General features: G+C 52.1%; 9 protein-coding genes across 9 annotated transcripts; 4 read left to right on the top strand and 5 right to left on the bottom strand.

Moving 5' to 3' along the window:
- Positions 1 to 706: 706 nt before the first annotated feature.
- On the top strand, positions 707 to 1,870 carry RHO25_004054 (uncharacterized protein; the record flags this gene model as incomplete). The annotated part of the gene is made up of 1 exon (XM_023594988.1): positions 707 to 1,870. One exon carries the CDS (start codon positions 707 to 709, stop codon positions 1,868 to 1,870), a length of 1,164 nt encoding a protein of 387 aa, XP_023457468.1.
- A 627-nt stretch (positions 1,871 to 2,497) lies between these two features.
- Positions 2,498 to 3,619, top strand: RHO25_004053 (uncharacterized protein; the record flags this gene model as incomplete). Its single annotated transcript, XM_023594987.2, has 1 exon — positions 2,498 to 3,619. One exon carries the CDS (start codon positions 2,498 to 2,500, stop codon positions 3,617 to 3,619), a length of 1,122 nt encoding a protein of 373 aa, XP_023457469.2.
- A 610-nt stretch (positions 3,620 to 4,229) lies between these two features.
- On the bottom strand, positions 4,230 to 5,342 carry RHO25_004052 (uncharacterized protein; the record flags this gene model as incomplete). The annotated part of the gene is made up of 1 exon (XM_023594986.2): positions 4,230 to 5,342. One exon carries the CDS (start codon positions 5,340 to 5,342, stop codon positions 4,230 to 4,232), a length of 1,113 nt encoding a protein of 370 aa, XP_023457925.2.
- Positions 5,343 to 5,872: 530 nt separating this feature from the next.
- RHO25_004051 (uncharacterized protein) lies at positions 5,873 to 6,916 on the bottom strand (the record flags this gene model as incomplete). Its single annotated transcript, XM_023594985.1, has 1 exon — positions 5,873 to 6,916. The coding sequence occupies one exon, from the start codon at positions 6,914 to 6,916 to the stop codon at positions 5,873 to 5,875; it is 1,044 nt and encodes a 347-aa protein (XP_023457471.1).
- A 1,059-nt stretch (positions 6,917 to 7,975) lies between these two features.
- Positions 7,976 to 9,208, bottom strand: RHO25_004050 (uncharacterized protein; the record flags this gene model as incomplete). The annotated part of the gene is made up of 1 exon (XM_023594984.1): positions 7,976 to 9,208. One exon carries the CDS (start codon positions 9,206 to 9,208, stop codon positions 7,976 to 7,978), a length of 1,233 nt encoding a protein of 410 aa, XP_023457472.1.
- Positions 9,209 to 10,461: 1,253 nt separating this feature from the next.
- RHO25_004049 (uncharacterized protein) lies at positions 10,462 to 12,310 on the bottom strand (the record flags this gene model as incomplete). The annotated part of the gene is made up of 2 exons (XM_023594983.2): positions 10,462 to 12,146; positions 12,298 to 12,310. The coding sequence occupies 2 exons, from the start codon at positions 12,308 to 12,310 to the stop codon at positions 10,462 to 10,464; spliced, it is 1,698 nt and encodes a 565-aa protein (XP_023456702.2).
- Positions 12,311 to 14,403: 2,093 nt separating this feature from the next.
- On the top strand, positions 14,404 to 16,317 carry RHO25_004048 (uncharacterized protein; the record flags this gene model as incomplete). Its single annotated transcript, XM_023594982.2, has 1 exon — positions 14,404 to 16,317. The coding sequence occupies one exon, from the start codon at positions 14,404 to 14,406 to the stop codon at positions 16,315 to 16,317; it is 1,914 nt and encodes a 637-aa protein (XP_023456701.2).
- A 493-nt stretch (positions 16,318 to 16,810) lies between these two features.
- RHO25_004047 (uncharacterized protein) lies at positions 16,811 to 17,929 on the top strand (the record flags this gene model as incomplete). The annotated part of the gene is made up of 1 exon (XM_023594981.1): positions 16,811 to 17,929. One exon carries the CDS (start codon positions 16,811 to 16,813, stop codon positions 17,927 to 17,929), a length of 1,119 nt encoding a protein of 372 aa, XP_023456696.1.
- A 185-nt stretch (positions 17,930 to 18,114) lies between these two features.
- RHO25_004046 (uncharacterized protein) lies at positions 18,115 to 18,993 on the bottom strand (the record flags this gene model as incomplete). The annotated part of the gene is made up of 2 exons (XM_023594979.2): positions 18,115 to 18,305; positions 18,363 to 18,993. 2 exons carry the CDS (start codon positions 18,991 to 18,993, stop codon positions 18,115 to 18,117), a joined length of 822 nt encoding a protein of 273 aa, XP_023456695.1.
- Positions 18,994 to 19,427: the final 434 nt, after the last annotated feature.

Here is a 19,427-nt window from a genome sequence, read left to right as displayed (position 1 = left end):
GGAGATACCCTATGTGTTTGAGCGGGCCTTGCGCAGAGTGAATGACTTTGTCGCTAGTGAAGGACCACGACGAAACCTTCAAAATGAAAGCCACGTGCACAGGACAATTCAGTCTCGAATCCAGCTTTCGGTGATCATCCCTTTGTCTAGATCCACGAGTAAGATCAAGTTCTTATGAGTCCTCTACTAATTCAGGTCAACCTTTGAATTGAGAAATGGATAAAGTCAGACCTCGAGTGCAGCCATTTTCTGCCACTGCGTGTAAGACTTTCTTTCCTTGATTGGTGTAAACGATATCCTGCCAGTTGGCCCGTTTGGGCTTCTCTGTCATGCTCGTCGTGCCATCAACGTGTATTGGTGCTGCCGAACCTGTAACGCAACAATCCCTTTGTGTTTAGACGATTTCTTTGTGCTTGCGTTGCCCTCTTACAATGGAGTATCGAGGGCAGTTCGATCAACCAACACTACGATATTGTGTCAAAATCTTTGCTCGAGTCCGTGATACTATCACAATGTAAAGTTGGCATATACAAAAGCCTCAACCATTCGCCTTGCATGTGTACATCTCTTGCTAACCCAAACCTTTAGCAGCAGACGACTCTCGACAGTACCTACAACTACGCGTCTCGCACCACAAACCATTCGCCATAAAAGCTGCTGGACAGCTGAACCACACTGAATCTCCCCTAAAACCACAGTTCTTACCATGGACTTCGTACCCCGGAACATCTGGGACGTACTTCCATTCTCTAAGAACCCAGGTGGCCAACCCAGTATCTGCCAGACTTGCGGCCAGGCGGGACATATAGAAGACAACCACGCCGCAATTCCAAACCCGAACGCAATAACAACGATTCAGACACTGCCACCTGAGTTGATGCTCAATGTCCTTGCGAACTTGCCCGCGAGAGAAATCCAAGGCTGCCGAGCTGTTTCAAAAGGGTTTCGTGAGCTGATAGATACTCCAACGAACGATGCAGCACTCTTGCGCACTGTTCAAGAACGGTATGATGGCTTGGCGGACGCTGAATATCTCACCGGCACTCCCGAAGAACCCAGCTTTCTCAAATTTCTCTTCACTTACCTGGCTAGGCGTGGAGTCTGGAGATCTACCGAACACACGTTGCGAAACATAGAGATTGCCGTTGCTTTCTTTGCAGCGAGCGCCTCCCCCGCAATTCGGCCTCTGGTCCACGGTGAGCACGTAACCATGAATGGCATGCACTACGATGCGCCTCTGCATCTCTTCGCGTGGCTCAATTCTGTCGGGGCGGCGTTGGTTCAGGCTTACATCGACACTAACTTGCCGTATCTCACCACAACCCCCGACGGTTGGACACCGATAATGTGCGATGTTACCACGATCGACCGATTTCTTGCAATCGTGGACAGCACAGAGGCTTGCCACGATTGGAGAGCTGAGGCCGAACAATGGGGTCTAACGTCACTGAGTCGTGAACAGATCCGTCAGTGGTACCTCGACATCAAGGCTCGCAAAGAGCCGAAGGTCCCTTCTCAACCTCCGTCAGCAAGCAAAAGCATTGGCCGCAACGGTCTCCTCCACATCCCACAGTCTGGTGACGCATGCCTCGAAATCCCGAAGCTCGTCATTACTACCGTCCGCCATTGGCCACAATGTCCTGAAGTTCTCGAGTGGGACTTGGACGGATTCACTTGTATTCGCTATGGTTGGCTGAAGAGCACCGAACTGAGCGATATACTCGGAGTGACTGTTCCAGAACTTGATTTGGGAGGAGCCTATTGTATTCGAAGCACGTGGGCCGCCATGACTCTCTTCAAGGCCAAAAAAGGGAAAACCTTGACAGCTTGGGAGCGGGCTGCCATACTAGAGGAGCTCTACGTGTTTTGAAAAAGCGATGTAAGGCTTGTTGTGAGCGTACACAGAAAGCATCATGATATGTCCCATTAAATTGCTTCATGTTGAGACAGGTTAGCACCGGTTGCTGACTGTGAACCCATCAATCATCCTATCCAGCATTTGGCACACTTGCTGCCGATGTTCAGGATGATCGACGTGCTATAACAGCAATCTGGTAGAAAGCATGCAAGCATTTGAGCATCGGATGACACACTGCTACTACCACTCTGCGCGAGTCCTGTCTGTGTTCCACGCTTTCCATTGCATGGATGCAGGCAGCGTCCATCCCCGCGTCTTCTTTTTCCTGAGCTACTTCAACCAATCATGCCTCTATCTTTATGCTTACACTGCTTCTTTATACACCTTTAACTCCTTTGTCATACACCTGCTCCACTATGCCATTATCCTCTGACGTGTGAGCATCACATTATGGTTATATTTTTCATGCCAATGGTGCTACTCGTATCAATGTCCAGTATAAGATTTGTCAACGGCAGTTGCCGACCCCGAAACCAGAAAATCACATCTCCCTTCAAGATAAACTCAGCACACAATCGACATAGTTCCTTTCGAAAAGCCCTCAAAAGATCAGCATTGCAAGAGACCTCAACAATCGAAATGAAATACATTGCAAACATCGAATCAATGCTACGCGCCGACAGAATTAAGCAGCAGATGAAAGGTCAAGTCTGCCAGACGTGCGGTAAGTCTGGCCACAGCAGTGAGCAGCACGCTGCTATTCCGTCGCCAAATGCGACGACAACGATCCAAACCCTACCAGCAGAGCTAAGGCTCGAAATCCTCTCTTCACTTCCAGCTAAAGACATCCAGCGTTGCCGTGGTGTGTCAAAGGACTTCCGTAACGTGGTCGATGTCCAACAGAACTCGCTCCTCAAGGCCGTACGAGGACGATATGATGGTCTTGAAGACGCTCACTACTTCGTTGGCTCTGTCGAAGAGCCAAGCCTGCTGAGATTCTTGTTCTTCCATCTGTCAAGGAGGGGAATTTGGTGTTATCCTGCTCACACGCGCTACTTCTTGATCCAGGCGACTCGTCAGTGGTGTGCAAATTGGTCGCCCACGATCAGAGCATTAGTAAGCTATCTCGACCTCGAGGCCGACGCGGACTATCCTTTCGCACTATTTGAGAAGTTGGACGGTGTCGTAGAGGGCATTGTGCAAGCATACATCGACACCCATTGTCCGGAACTCTTCACCGGTAGACATAATGGTGAGGACTACCAGTTCCAAGATGTCAGTACCCCCGAGAAATTCCTCGCGATCTTTGACAACACTGAGCACGACACCAGCTTGATAGACGAAGCCGAATATTATGGACTGCCTCTTGACCGCGAGGAATTCCGTCAGTGGTACATCGACATCAAGGACCGCAAGGAGCCTCGCATTCCCTCGTACCCACCATCGGCTAAGGATAAGACTGGTAACCACGGGCTTCTCCACGTACCACGACTCGGTGATCCATGCCTTCAGATTCCGGACTTCGTCCTCACTCGGCTCCAAATCATCAACAGTCAGAACTACAGGGTGCCAAGGGAATTTATCTTCGAGTACAAGGAATTGGGAGAGGTTCTAGGCGAGAACATTCCAGATCTGGGAATGGATGGAGCATATTGTGTGCGCTCCAAATGGGCGTTCGACCTTCTTCTGAGCGCAAAAAAGGGACGAGTCCTAGCGCCATGTCAGAAGGTCGCTGTGCTGGAAGATCTGTGCGTGTTCTAGAAAGAATGACGGGGATCTCAGTGCATGAAGCAAAAGAGAACGCTGTGTCGCGTACTAAATGTAAGGGCTCAGACGTTTGAACAAGCATAATCAATGCTTTTCATCAGGTAGTGGCCTAGTAATGTGTCTCTTTGACGCTAGTAAGAAGGTCCAAGAAACACAAGATCGATGGCCCACAGTAGCTCTCGTGTCAAGTAATTCGCCCACAGATCAATACTACTAGAAAGAAAATGTGTTCCGAGCAGCCTCTAATTCCTCCACCAAACCATCAATACGTCCACGTAAACGTATAAGTCATCAAGCATGAGGCTCGCACTAGGCGGAAGAGGGAAGCTCTAAGCATTAGCTCCTGAACGATTCTCGAAGGAACGCCGGAAGCAAGATCGGAAGGTCTCTCTCGAAGGATTTAAACCATTAGCCGCAGTCGACATTCTTGCGCCCGTTCGGCAGGCGTAGAGAAACACTTCCTAAGATTCCTATAGGGATAAAATAAAAGATCAACAACAATTACATTTCTTACCCTTTCTCAACCTAATGACCGCATAACACAAATTTTTCCTCTACGACCTCCCCATATCCTCAGCCCAATCAAACCAACCCATCTAGTTCCTCAAAAAACATACAACTCCTCAATCACCGCCGCCCTCTGCATCTCCGTCAACTCCTCCCCACCAAGCGCCTTCCCAATCAACTCATCCGCCCATTTCGATTTCACACACCACGTCCAATGCGGGTAAAGCTCCTCACAAGGCCATCCTCCCAAGACTCTGCTCAATTGCTTTGCCGTACATCGGCCTGGGATTCGATGAGTCTCTCGCGGAAAGACGTCAGAGGCGCAGTCGGAGTAAGTGTCGCTGTTGTCGAATTCGAGATCCTCTTCGTTGAGTTGGTACCAGTATTCGAAATCTGTGAGGACGTAGGGTGGGATGGCTAGAAGTGGGGAGGGGCCGAGGGGGATGGAGATGAGGGGTGGGGTGGTGGTGTCGTCGTCGTGATCGGAGAGGGAGGAGGAGGAGGAGACGCGGGGTTCTTGCTTCGCGACGATTTCTCCGTACCATTGCCCTAGTTGAGCTCTACTCAGCGGTAAATCAAGCTCATTGATCAGGTGATTGAGGTCAGCCTGGTAAAGACTGCCATCAATGACCTCATAGAATTTTTCCAGGGTACTCACATCGCACATGTCATGGGTCTCGAGGCCATCAGTATCCTCCGCTTCAAAGAAATCCGGAAAGTGAGTGTCGATGTACGCTTGACTCAGAGCATATGCGATACGTCCAAGGAAGTTATAGACCATTTGCGCTCCAAAGTGCATAGGGTCAGCAGCGAATGTGTTCCGGAACGTGGACGAAACGTGTAGTGCCCACTGCTTCGCAGCTGAATGAGCAATGTGAGCATTTCGTTCTCTGCTCCGCCAGATTCCTCTCCTGGCGATCCAATGGAATAGGTACGAGAGTAGACTCTCCTCGCAATCGGTTACAAGAAAGAAGTCAACGAAAGACTCCTGTTCTGTTGCGCCGCGGTCAAGTATAGGTTTTCGAATTGCCGTCTGGTTGTCATGCGAATCGATTAGCTCCTTGAAGTCGCTGCAGACTCGACGGCACTCTTGTACCTGGTTTGCTGGAAGGTGGGATAAAACCATCAACTTCACTTCGGCCGGGAGGTCGAGAATTGTGGCTGATGGTGTGCTCGCGGCACGGGTGGTGGTGTTCGGATTGGTCGACATTTTGATTTCAGCCGTTCGTGTAGCTGTCCAGCAGCTCTTCCTCTCAGGCTCGTTCGAGCTTTCGGTAGGCAGAAGGTCTGTATCGAGTGAGCTTGTGGAGACAGGTTTTGGAAACTGGCAATTTGTAGTATCTGAATCGAGGTGGACACGCGCGATCGTATCATTACGTGGAATATTTATCTTCGCGACTGAACACAGGGCACTTGGTGAGACTTGAACAATACCATTTTCAGGAATACAAAGCCGTTGTTGACAAGTCCTGTCCAATCGGCTTTTCGGGTCTTTGCGAAGAACAATGAGCCAATGACCCCGGCTCGTGGTGCCTTCTCTCGTAGACCAAAAGAAAAGCCTGATCGTGCCAAAGCGATGCCACCAGTACCACGATATGGTATTATACTGCAGTGCGATCAGCGGTTACGCTTCAGATGTTCAGGAATCCTGAGACGAGTTAACAAGGAACAAGCACCGCAAGCTCTGTAGCTAGCACTGATTCCCGTCCCATGTAGCCTTTCCACTCCTCAGCTTCGTCCTCAAAAGACATGAAGCTCCTCAAGCAGCGCAGCCTTCTGAATTTCCGTCAGAGCCTTTCCACCGATCGCTTCGCAGACTAGATCGTAAGCCCACTGCCACCGTACATACCATGCCGCGTATGGTTCAACGACCGGTATACGGCAGCCGAGAAATTCTCTCAAGTCTTTCGCCGTACATCGCCCGTGGGTCTCAACTGCAACTGGGCGAGGGTCTCCGATAGAAGTTGCGAAGTCATGTTCTTGATACCAGTAACTGAACCCTGTCAGGAGGAGTTGCGGAACAGTCAGCTGTGGTGAAGGTCCGCGGGGAATGTTCAGAAGGGCAGTGCTGTTTTTGTAGGCGACCGGCGCTCGTCGCGCGATAATACGGTCGTACCATCTGCCCAGCTGGGCTCTGCTTAGGGGCAAGCCGAGATGGGTAGCCAGATATTGTATATCGACTTGCTGGATGCGACTGTCGATTACACTGAAGAACTTTCGCTTGGTACTCACATCACACATCCGTGTCGCAGTGTTCTCGGTACCAACAAAAAGGTCCGGAAAGTGAACATCGATGTAAGCCTGCACCAACGCCTCCGCGATAATCTCCAGCAGTCGATCTGCGCACCGCAAGACGACAGGGTACGCAGTATTGGTGCGGAACATCGTGTGCAGCATCGCCTTGATCTCGTCTGAGATGCGTATTGACCATTGCCTTGCAGCAGATCGGATGATCCATCGATTGCGTTCGATGTCTGGCCAAATGCCGCGGCACGATATCCACGTGAAGAGGGAGGTGAACAAGCTCTTCTTGTAGGGCGAGGTAATTACATTAAGAAGAGGCCAGCGACGTTTAGCTGCACGAGCGCGAATGGGATCGATGATCGCTTTCTGATTTTCCCTCGAGTTGATGAGCTCTGTGAACTCCCGACAAACTCGGCGACAAGCTTGAATCTGTCTGCCTGGCAGGTGGGATAGAACTTGCAGTTTCATTTCGGCCGGCAACGCGAGGAGTGCAGGAGGTGCGTCATCTACGCTGGTCGTCTTCTGTTGAGAGGACGACATTGTAGTCGGTATGTTCGCGTGCAGGACACTGGCGGCAGCTGTTCGCTGGTAGAAAGGTGAGCAGTCGGTGTGCAGGAAGTTGAGGCAAGGTTCACGAAAGTGTCTTGGTCGCGCCGCTTTGCGAGATGCATGTATTTGTAGATGTGTTGCGACGACTCAGTCACGTTTGCTGAGTGAATGTCGCAGATGTAAGTGAACACGGAGTTCCACGTGATAAGCCCTTTGTGCTGCACGAGAGTTTCGGCTAGGATCTTCCATGTACTGGAGGACGATAGACGAAGAGAACTTGATCGGTGAAGTCCAGGAAGCCGCGACTGGCGCCCGAATTAGCGCCTGGTTGCCTGATGGAGAAGTCGATGCGAATCTTCGCCAAATGAGAGGTCAAGACCTGATCGACGCCCGTCTTTCCAGATGGATTGAGACAGTAGCTGTAGAAGCGCAACCCTATATCCTGCCTCGGAGGTCCAGTCCATGAGATTCAAGGTGTGTGCTCATTAGGGAAGAAACCATAGAAAAAGGAGTGGATCTATAGGTGAATGCCAAGCCCGATCTTGCCTGAGGCCATGGACCAACTTGTCCCTCTTCCTGTGCTGAACGTCTCTTGCAGGCAATAGTGGCGTGCGTGTTGCCTGTGGAACACTACGGATCCTTCTCAGACTCTTGATATCATGGGGTCTATCTCAGAGCCCGACTCGAAGGACCGAATTGCGCTAGGAGACGTACCCTCGAAGTCAGCGCCACCGTGTCTAGAATATCTGAATCAGCCTTCTCACAACCAACAGCATTTCACTCACCACTAATCAAAGAATCTGCTCCCACATAGGAGAATGATACAAATGTTCTAGGATTCATGCTCGCTCGCTCGCACTGCGCGGCCTGTACAATGTTCTCAAACATACCGAGCCTGGTTCTCTGCTTGCCCAATTGTATGCTCTTCTGCATCTATGTTCAATTCACAACCCAGCCAAGCACAACACGATGCTCGCAAATACGCCCATACAAATGCATTTCATAGGTGCTCTTCCCATCGCACAGGATTCTCCAGGTTCGTGAACAAGCTTAGACAGACAATTTCGCAACACCAGCAGCCGCAGTATCCGCCTCAGCAGAGCTCGCTTGAGCAGCAGCAGCCGGCTTCTCGTTTTCTTTCGCTTCCAAAGTGTGCTTCAGGGAAGGATGATTGCCGCCTCGTAGGTAATCCTCGAATTCACCAATTCTCTTCCCACCAAGCTCCCATCGCTTCTTGTAGGCATCACGCTTCTTGGTGAACTCCGCTTCGAATGCAGGCCAGTAAATGGAGTGGTCGTAGTCGAAAGGGACGTCTCCACCGAATTCGTTCCAGAGCTGCTCCTTGGGTATGTAGTTCGACATGTCCTCGTTGAACTTCATCTTCTCTCGGGTCACAGGATCGATGAAGGGCGAGATGACCTTGAAGAAGGCATTGACATACCAGGGTGTGTCAGTAATGAGCGCTCGTCCCAGGCGCTCCGGGTTGTGATTCTGTAGAATGTCCAGGACAGCTCTTGCCTGACCCATAGTGGGGATCGCGCCGCTCTTGGCGTTTTTGAAGTTGATGATGAGGCAGTTGCTTTCCTGCCCAGCTGGCATCATCTCAAGTGTCCGGTCGAGCATATAACATAGATGGTGGATTTGACGATCCGACATCTTCGTGTTCTGCCTGCCTGGGTTCAGGTAGAGACACGGACGCTGCTCCTTGTCAAAGCCAAGTTGTATTTGCTTTCCCGTTTCATTCTCAGGACTGATGTAGTCGTGTGTGAAAGTGTCCGCTCCGTATTCTCTTCGCCAGCTCAATGTGCCTTGCAATCTCTTCAATGCGTCTGCTGTGACCCATTTTGTTGCACGCAGGTATCTCAGAAGGCACTCTCGCGTCAAGAACATGCGTTCTCGATCTTCCAGAGGCGCTGAGGGCGCACCCTTGGCGTTGGAGGTTGGGATCGTGGTCCATTGGGAGACCTGTGCAAGTACAGCGGCGTACTTGGTCTCCTGCTCGGCAGTGAGTTTCGGAAGTGGTGTAGGTTTGGTCGAAGCGGCTGGTCGAGGGATCGGGGTCTTCAATGGCCCATCTGTAGGCATCTTCCACTCCTCCTCCTGTTCGCCGGCAAACGTGGCAGCAGCACTACTAGCAGGCGTTGTCCCGGACGCAACTGACTTGAATGAACCTCCCGATCCGACTGATGCTGAACGCGAAGGATTTGCTGAAGTTGCTGTGCCAATGACGGCCGTCTTGTGCTGAGGCACGCTCGCCCCCGGCGTGACTGTGACATCTGCCATGGCGGGCAATGACAACTGCTCGCGTGAGGTGCAGTCAATTGCCACTTCTCGGTCTAGTTCTCGTTTGCTGCCGGCGCACCCTATGGCTGGCTGTCGGTCGAGTTGTACAAAGCGAGCGGCGTGAGAGTACAGATACTCTTCAGGAGAAAAAGTGGTACGAGGGGTAAAACAAGCGAGTGCGGTGAAGGGCGGAAGGATGTGGTGTGGTGGGAGGATTGCCGGTCTGCCTTCCTCTGTTGGTCGTAGCTGAGCAGCGCGCCAAACGATTTATTGATGAGACTTTCAGGGTCCTGCTCATCAATTGACTTTCCCTTGACACTCCTTGGCCGCGACTCGTTCTTGACCACACGACAAGCGGTAATGATTCGGATCAGTAGGATCGGATCAGTATGAAGACTCTGCAAAACTCACGAGGTCCAAAAACCTCGTACGTTGTTGCTTATTATGTACCGAATCTGTGAACGCCGTTTCCTCCCCATCCCTGTCAGAAATCTTGCATTACGAAGGACTCGGCCGCATCAAACCCCCGGTTCCGACAACCTCTTCACCAATCTGACATCACTTCGGCCAGGTACAAGCGCGCCGGGATGCTTACGGACGAGGTCTCCGGCTGACTTCACCTCATCTCGTAGAACTTTCAATACTCCATTTGTTAGCAGAGTGCGTGGGTATGAACTAGAATCCTCCAGGAACGATCGGGATTTGTGAATGCATGAGCGAACGGCCAACTTGGATCACAGTAGATCGTCTATGCATATCTATTCGTACCGATCGTATATCATCGTATCCGAGATCTGTCGTTTTCGTCCGACTTCGCATGTCTTGGCAGCTGACTTATCCGTATGTAATCATGGAATGGAACACAACACGTACCTCCGTAGTACGGAAGTCCTGCAAAAAGTTCAGTCATCTTCGCACATCTGTTATGGTCTCAAAAGTAGTCTCGATCAAATGCAATTATTGACTTTTCTCTACGGAGTCTACAGCAGCAACTCAAACGCAGATCAACTTATACGAACAAAACAGTCGTAAAGGTAGCCAATCATCGAGCGCCCTTTTCCAAGCTAAGAGCAGCAGCATTCGCACAGCACCAACGCTTTCGTCAACTCGTACACATCATGACCTTCGTTGCCACCAATGCTTTTTCGTCTCGTCAGTCCGGCGACAGCGTCTCCAAGCACCTTTGCCAAGCCAACAGCAACAGCATAGCATCTTCAAGCACCTTTCTCAAGCCAACAGCAACAGCAAAGCATCTACTCCGACACATCATCCGCGTCGCCGCCACCACGTCCCAATCCCATCAGCCCGGCGACAGCATCGTCTTCCAGCGTGGACTGCTCTTGCTCATCCGCCGTGTCGACATCCTCCATCTCGACCTCGGTGGTAGTCTTCTTTTTGCCTTTACCCTTGCCCTTACCCTTGGCCTTGCTCTTCTTGTGTGGACCATCCTCATACGCCCTCAGCTTCCTGCTCTCTCCGCCGTTCTCCTTGTAATCCTCGCACATCTTCCACATCAGCCTCCTCATGCGCTCGTCACTTCTCGCAGACTCCAGACCAACCAAGCCAAACTTCTCGTTGAAGAGCTCAGCAATGCGTCGAGGAGACTGCTTAGGCATCTTGCCCTCAGCTTCCTTCACAAACTCCCAGACCCAGTCGAGATGCTCGGTCGTGTACTGGAAGATTGGCGCATCACGCTTCTTCATCCAGCCATCGCGGCGAGCGGACTGGTCGCGGTACTTGTTCAGGCTGTCGATCCACTTCTCATCGTCCCAGGCTCTCTCTTGACCGCGCGGCCAGATAACCCAGCGTAAGCCATCATAGTACCAGAGCTTGTGGGGCTCTGGCACGCCAACCACGGCAGGTGCACGGTCGAGCGTGATCTTGCTAGTGACCTTGTTCCATATGTTCTCGAACTTCTGAGTGTGGTATTTCTTCTTGATTTCCCTGCCTTCGAGGTCATGGGCGACGATGCTCTGATCCATGAGGTCGTTGTTGGTTGGCTCATGTGCGAGACCACTACGAGGGTCGACGCCGGCGCCGAGATCAGCCTCCGGGTTGTCTGGGCCGGGTGTTTGAGAGCGAGGAGATGGGTGCGTGGTCTCGGACGAGCTGTCCGCAGATGGATCATCGGCAGTACCGACACTGCCGGTGATGACCGCCTCCTCTGACTCGTGCGCGGAGTCAGCGTGACTGTGAGCATCGGCATCGGAGTCAGTGTCCACGTCGTCCGGGCCATGCACTTGGCGAAGTCGGGAGGGACGCTTCGTTCGGGCGCGGACAGGGCTGGGTTGAGAGTAGGAAGCCTTAAGCTTGCTCAAGACGCGAGCTCGCTTCACGTGCTTGCTGTTGGTGTTGAGTTGACCCGCACGCTTCGACTTCGTGCTCTTGATGTCGAACTTGGTAGCCCGCTTCGGCTTCCAGCTCTTGATCGGAAGTTTGACAATGAGTTGGCGCGTCGTGCTCTTGATGTTGGATTTGACGAATCGCTTCGGCTTCGTGCTATCGATGTTGGATGTGGCAGCCCGCTTCGGCGTCGTGCTCTCGACGTTGGGTTCAGCGCGAGGGACTGGTTGAGTAGCGGGCTCCCTGGCAAGTCCGATGCCCGCTGTTGGATCTTGCACAAGGCGGTTGCTCCCCGGTTCGAGCGGACCATTGTAAATCTCACGCATGTGCCAGGTGTGGTTGGCGCTGAGCTGAGATAGCCCAGCAGTGCCGAAACCATTTGCGTTGCCGAAGCGGACAGCCGCGAGGTGGGCCTCGGGCGTGGGGAACGTCCAGTGACCTGGCCCGATGAGATGTTGAGGCGGAGCTGGGCGCTCGAACACAAAGGGAAATTGCGTCTGTGGTGTGCGCGCAATTGGGTAAAGAGGGTTGCTCATGCCAGCAAGTTGAGCTCGCATCGCACTTTCGGCGATCGCCTCTTCGTCCATCCAATGAACTTGTCCGCGTCAGACTTCACTCGAGACATACACCGACCAATATGCCCTTACAAGGCGACTTCCATGAGAGGTCGCTTCCGCCGCGCCGCCGCCGCCGCCGCCGCTCGAGAAAGACAGTTGTGAAGGGATGAATGAAATGTGCAGACATACCTGGTCCGAACATCTTGTGTCCCAAGTGTTGAGAACGAATTCTGTGAAATGCGAGTGTTGTTGTTTCTGTGAGATGCCGTTCGAGAGCTCGAGAATAGAAGGGACTCTGTGTCAGTGCCAAGCCTCGCGGGAAAGCAAACGGTGACCTGTTCGATGGAATGGACTCGAAGAGCGCCCAAAGCGGGCCAGGGCGCTTCGGCGCGCGACAGACTTTCTTGGAGCAACACTGGTTGTTCACCAGATAGATTCAAGTGTTCAAGATTCGGGCTGCGACTAATGAGTATGAGCATACGAGTGTCTACTGCATCTCAGTTGTTCTGGCGAGTATCCCATCTTGACAAGCGGCCATGCCGAAACCTCATGGATGAAGGTTTTGGCACTGCTGTTGGAGGGACGAAGCCTCCGGGCATTGAGTCTCGTCTGCAGGGCGTGCGCGGCGTTGAGTGCTGCATCTGAACCTTAAGCAGGTCGTCTCTGCAGCTCGCAAGAACTGTCGATTGAGCGTGGATTTCTCGCAAATCGACCGCCGAGAGGCTTCATTTCTCACTGCGACCACGACCCAATAGCGCCCGGACTGCTTCGCCAGTGCTGCCGTTGTCTTCGACCGTTGAGACCAGGCGTCTCGCAGCGTGTGCTCGCGGCGGGCAAATCGAGTGGTGAGCCTGAGTTCGCTCAAGGAGCTACAATCTCTGAGCTCTATCAAGCCAGGACCCTCGCACCTAGTATTGTGTTCACACAAGAGATTCATCTCCTCGTGATGATGACTGTTGATGCTTGTGAGAACAGAAGCTGGACAGGTGAAGTCGGCAATGAAATTTCTTGGCGTTCTGTCACGTACGCGTCGCGTGAGGAGCTGTCTATCCTCCACAACTTCGACCAGGACATCACGTCCGGGACGTCATGCATGGTCCGACTGCGCTCACGGTATGGACGTAGTAGCTTCCCGACGATCATTTGTACTATGGTCGACTGGAAATCACGATCCGGTAGGTGACGGCCGCGTCGGTGACTGACTTCATAGGCGTCGCGTCTTCCACCGATCAACACCGCTGAGAAGCCTCCTCAGGCGACGCCATAGGCTCAAATCGAACTTTGCTCATCTGACGAGAGCATACACATGGCCTGAAAAGGAGTCTGCAGGTATCGGGGCATAGTCAATGGCCGTGCAGTACACGAGGAAAATCACAAGAGCCAGGACGAGGACCATCAGACATCACTCTCCTTCGGAAGCACAATCACATCTGCATGCCATATCGATGAAGAGCCTGCGCCGCCAGCTACAATTCCGAATGCGTGCGACTTAAGAAGGCTTTCGGTTCAACACTTCATTGGCTCCGATTCATGCCGTGGCGCTCAATCGGCGCTGTGGCGCAGCCCTTGACACGAGGCTTCAGCTGAACTTGTGCACTCGAGTGCCTTCAGACTCGTCTTTAGGGCGACACGGAACATTCACACGAACGACAATGCCATATATCCAGCGCCATCAACATGGCTTTCACCCAGCAGGGAAGGCGGTTGTTCCAGGGACGCACTTTTCACATCCTCTGGATAATCTGGACGCTTGCTGTCGCTCTGATAATCGATCGCTTCCTACATAGCTGGATCACGGTCGCTTTCATGGTATTGGACCATTTTGGACATACGCTCCCGATATGCAGAGAATGGTCTCCGTCAAACTTAGCTCTCGTCACTTGGTGCAGCATCTCCGCTACGGCCTTCTGGGCATATGTTGTTCTCGGGCCGGAGCACTACCGGCTTGCAACGCTTCGTGTAATACTGCAAGGTGTACAGGCGTGCTCTATCAAGGCAAGCTACCTTCGAAATGATGGTCTTCTGAACAACACAAGCTATCTCTGGCTCCTGCATCGAGACGGCACAATCGTCAGTGCCCTCATTCTTTTGGGAGTCACTCGCTCAGCTGGTCCACTCAGCTTTTCACTCGGAATCGTGCAATGGATGCTACTTCCTGTCCTGTGCATATGGCTTGCCTTGTGGATACGTGATCAAAACATTGCATGGATATCGAGTGGCAGCCAATTCTTGTTGTGGCCGGTAGTCCTGTTTTCGCGGGTATTGGCTGAATCACTGCACTGGTCCAGCTTTGTGATGGCTGTACTGTACTATTGGCTGCCACGACGCTTGGATCAGTGGCTCTCACGACTGGAACGAGCGAACAGAGGAAATCGTGCGTCCACTCAGTACAGATATTGGCCACTACGACCTGGAGAGATTCGATTGCTCCAAATTGAGCCCCGAAGATTGCTTATCGGCGGCACCATTCATGCTTCTCTGCTTCATGTACATCCATCGCCTGCATTGGAATACGACGCTGTCTCTTATCGATGGGGCGATCCTGCTTTGACTGAAGAGATACTGGTAGATGGGCGTACCATGGCAGTGACGAAATCGGCTTTACAAGTGCTGCTGAACTGTCGCACGAGCTGGGACAGGAAGACGATATGGATAGATGCCATCTGTATTAACCAGCGAGACTTTGACGAAAAAGCCTCCCAGATCCGCATGATGCGAGACATCTACCGCAATGCCACCCGAGTCGTGCTTTATCCGATCCTCGACTGGTACGCGAGAGCAGCAGTCCCGACCCTCATGCAGGCCTTGGCGAACGGGATGATAACTACTGGGCACCCACGGGAGCTTCGAAAACTTGCAATAGGCCAGAAAGAGTCCCGCAGATGGCACGCAGTGGTCAATCTATTCCTGAGCGAATACTTCACACGCGTCTGGGTCGTTCAGGAAGTGGCCGTTGGTCAGAACGTTCAGCTCTACTATGGCGGTTACTACTTCGACTGGCCGAGCTTTGTCACCACCGTTGTGCAAATGGTCGATCCGCAATGCCGAGACCTTCTTAGCGTGTCCTCCAGTGCAGGCAAACAACGGTTCCAAGACTCGAGTACGTTCGAGGATATCACGACCATGTTTGCGCTCTGGCAATACAATCGGATGAGCGAAAAGCGGCCTCTACCACTCGAAACTGTCCTTCTCTGCACCAGCAAGTTTCGAGCGAGTAACTCCAGCGACCAGATATTTGCTCTACTGGGCATATCTGACTGCGCAGACGTCGAGGTACTTCAACCGGATTACGGCAGGGCGCCAGAGGAGATCTTCACGGGCGTATCCCGATTTCTATTGACGACTCGCGGTACTTCTGCTCTCCAGCTGCTGTCAGCAGCTGGGGTAGGACACAGCAGAGACCGGCGCACGATGCCATCATGGGCGATTGACCGTGATGAGCGATGTCAGAGCCTGCTGCTTACCGATACATGGACCAGTGAGAACTCTTTCAATGCAGCTGGCGGTACCGAAGCGGTCGTGTATGCAGGCGAGCAGCAGGGCACGATGGTCATTCGAGGTGTTCTTCTGAATGATGAGATCTCTCATTTCAGCCGCGCAGGCGTTCTCAATTTCGGTGGTCTCCAACCTGGTGACGAGGTCCGGTCCACGACTTTCTGGTACTACAAGAAGCTGTACTGCAGAGCTGCCATTGAGGTGGTTCATAATCACCGGTTGCACATGTGGAATGACGATAATATGATCGACGATGACCTCTGGCGCACCCTCATCGCTGGCCGCATTGATCGGAAACTTGTCACTGATACGCGTTGGAAGGTGATAGCTCATGCTTGGGCTTACTGTATGGACTACATTGACGTCGACAATCGTGAGTTCACCCTCCGTTTTCACAATATCATCTCAAGATACGGCCTGAAATTCGAGGATCTGGACTACACAAGTGTCCTCACGTATGTGAACTGCTTCGTGGAAGCTTGCCACGGGCGACAATTTGCGATTACGAGGGATGGGAGCCTCTGTCTGACGCCGCCTTTGGCCAAAGTTGGAGATCGTATCTTTGTTCCGTTTGGTGCGCAGGTACCTTATTTGGTCAGAAAAGCGGACGGCAACGACGGCTGGGAGCTGATCGGAGAGTCATATGTGCAAGGGCTGATGATGGGAGAAGTCATGGAACGCGATGGGGGAATCGAAGACCTGCTTCTGGTTTGAAGCAAAATTTGCGTCGAGGTCGTCCATCACACACCACCTACATGCCCTGAATACTCTTTAGAAGTCATCAGAGCTCTCACATAATTTTCCTGGCTTTCATCAACAACATCAGGAGCTGCACACCGCCAATGCTATCAAACACACCCTCTCGTAGGCTGGCTCACGAGCGACCAGAAAGGAACCGAGTGCTCTCCATGCTTCGAGTCGATCGAAGCACACGCTTTGAAAAGCGATTGCTCGCCACCTCGTGGCTCGAGAATAAGTGACCAGACTGCACGCCTGTTGGCATCACACGTGTGAAAGAGCACATGAGTGCCGGCTGCGTGGTCATGGCCAGAGCATAAGAGTCACATTCGCACGTAGTACGAACCAAACCCCATCAGCACATCAGAGCTACAACAAACATCCTGCTGTCGTACCAAGGCTTTCCGTGTGATAGTGCAGTACCACGCATCACGCCCACACCTCTTGTTCTGATCCCGCCAACCGAACTATGCCGTCACGGTTTACTCTCAACAGGCTCCGCTTCTGGTCCATGGTGGCTATCGTTCTATTGACGAGCAGCACGATACTCTTGAATACTGACCGAAGAGCTGCGCGTGTCAATGGACATGCCGTACATCGTACATCTTCCACCGAGCCACACTCTCCACATGGACTTGTCAAGCGCGTGAACAACGGCAATGATGCAACCCCAGGCTGGCTAGGCTACCAACCATCCGAACTAAGCAAACCCGGCGCTCGACCCGACCCCAAAGGCCGAGCCGTAATCAAAGGCTACAGACTAACATGCATGCTGAAAGCCAGCGTCGCCGAAGTCGTGGCATCAATCTACCAATCCATCGACGACATGATCAAGTATGGCTGGAGGGCCTCCTTCGTCGATCGCCCAGATGGCGCAGAATTCGCAAAAGAGTATGGTTTAACCAAAGCCTTTACAGACCTGCGAATCCCAACCAAAGGTTGGACACAGATCAGCACAGGCAACACAGTCGATATCTATGACCCTGAAGACAACAAGAAGATGCTCCATCCTGCAACATTCGCAACGTACACGACCGATATCAATCTAGCAGCTGGAGCGATTGTGGCTTCGCAGAGCTATAATCCCGAATTCATGGCAACGAAATATCCTTACGTTTTGGAGAAAGGCGGAACATTAACGCCACTGTCTCACGTTAGCGATTTGTTGTTTCTCAGCTGGAAGAAGCTTATCCGCGATCGACAAACGGGCAACTTGAAGAATTTGGAACATATGTTTCGGTGGAATTCGGAGGTCGAGGAAGTACAGCAGCATTTGAAGATGGCGGCTGGTGGGAAGGATATTAGGCAGATTGGAGAGGTGAGCATATCTTCAAATCTGTGGAACTTTGCGTTGTGCTTTTTACTGACTATGGGATTGCAATGGCCTGGAGTTTCATTCCCGATTACAGAATTGCAAGCACTAGCTACGTTGAGTGCTGGGAACGCGCAGGGTGTTGCTTGGCTGTTGGGACAGCACAAACAAGCTCTTGGGGTGAAGACTATCGATCGTGTCAACATATTCAATTGCCCGGCTCCAGATGAGAAGCCACAGTGGTGTGTCTACCTGCACATTGTGCCAGTACAGTGAAGAGTGGCATCGACTGCCGTTGTAAGGAGCTTGTATCATCAGAGAATGGAGACCAAATGCTATATTGTGACCATTTGCAGGTACCTTTTTGGCGGAGAGTTCGTAAACTTGCTTTCAAGATTCGTGAGCGTTTCATGTCCCTCGAGCCGGGCATAGCCTGCGACATCTTTCGTAAATTTTTGCACCTAATTCAGCTTCTCAAATTTCTTCTTCGTCAGAGTTCCGATGACATGTGGAACAGTATCATATGGTCCCTCGCCGGCTCCAGGTCGAAGTTCGACTTGCTCCCACTCGCCAGCCCGCAACACCCACTCATCCGTAGGCCGGCAAATATCGCAGCCGCCAAAGAAGTGTGGCCAGATAACATTGATTGCTCCTGTAGAAGAATCAGTACCGCGATCAAAAGTCCCAAATCTGAAAAGATCAGACACACTCTGCCAATAAGCCACAAAATCACCCTGATACTTCGTCTTCACATGCTCAAACATCAACCACTTCCCCCCAGGTTTCAACAAAGGATACAACTCCCTAATAATCGTCTCCGGCGTCGGAATCGAACACAAACTCTGCACCGTAATAATCGTATCAATCGAATTAGCTTGAATCCCACCTTTCGTACTCAATTCCTGCGCCCCACATCCAATAATTTCATAAACGTCGCCAAGACCAGCTTTCACCGCACTTTCTCGGAGAGCTTTATGCATTTCATGATTCGGTTCGACGCCGTAGATTTTGGTGATTGTCGGGTTATTTGCGCGACCGAAGACGGAGAGCCATTGGCCTGTTCCGGGGCCGATGTCGAGACATACGCCTGTGGCGCTTTGCTCGAGGAGGGGGAGGACGGCGGGGGCGGCGTATTCGCGGGAGCGAGGGCCGAAGAAGGCCCAGAAGTTGTGGAACCAGTGGTCTTTGAATTTGGAGAAGGAGAGGAGGGCGGAGATTTGGAAGGAGAGGAGGAGTTGGAGGATTGTTGGGATGATGTAATAGGCGGAGTATCCGAGTAGGAGGAATGGTCGGAGGAGATGGAGGGGTCCAGATTCTTGGGTGATGTCCTTGGGAGGCATTTTGGCGAATGCTAATGTTTGTGTAAGAGTGTACGTCTTACATTGAAGTTTGTCCTACAAATCAATGAACCTTAGCTTCAAGCATGTATGTAGAGGAGTGGAGTCGCGGCCCAGGCCCCGCATCTGGCCGGCGCCGAGAAATAGCCGAGAAAGAGGGTAAGTGAAGACGAGCATGCAAGACGCGTCCGAAGTGCTTGAACATGGCAACAAATCTTGCCATACTCGCCCGGAAATTGAAGCGCTCGCGTATAACTGAAGAGACCGCAAGACTTCAGACCTTCTCGTCTCCAAAGCCCTGCTCAGCTCGAAAGCCGAAGGTACGAAGGATGCTCATTCGGCGACTTCCTAGGCTTGTGCCTTTATCATCCAGTATCAACAATGAGCCCATACTGGTGTGCTGTCGTAGTCCTCTGACTCATAAGTCAGAATACCCC

The sequence above is a fragment of the Cercospora beticola genome, chromosome 3 (assembly GCF_033473495.1).
Source record: "Cercospora beticola chromosome 3, complete sequence".
In the NCBI taxonomy this organism is placed as follows: Eukaryota; Fungi; Ascomycota; class Dothideomycetes; order Mycosphaerellales; family Mycosphaerellaceae; genus Cercospora; species Cercospora beticola.
Note: the sequence above shows the minus strand (reverse complement) of the source record. Positions and strands in the feature narration are given on the sequence as shown.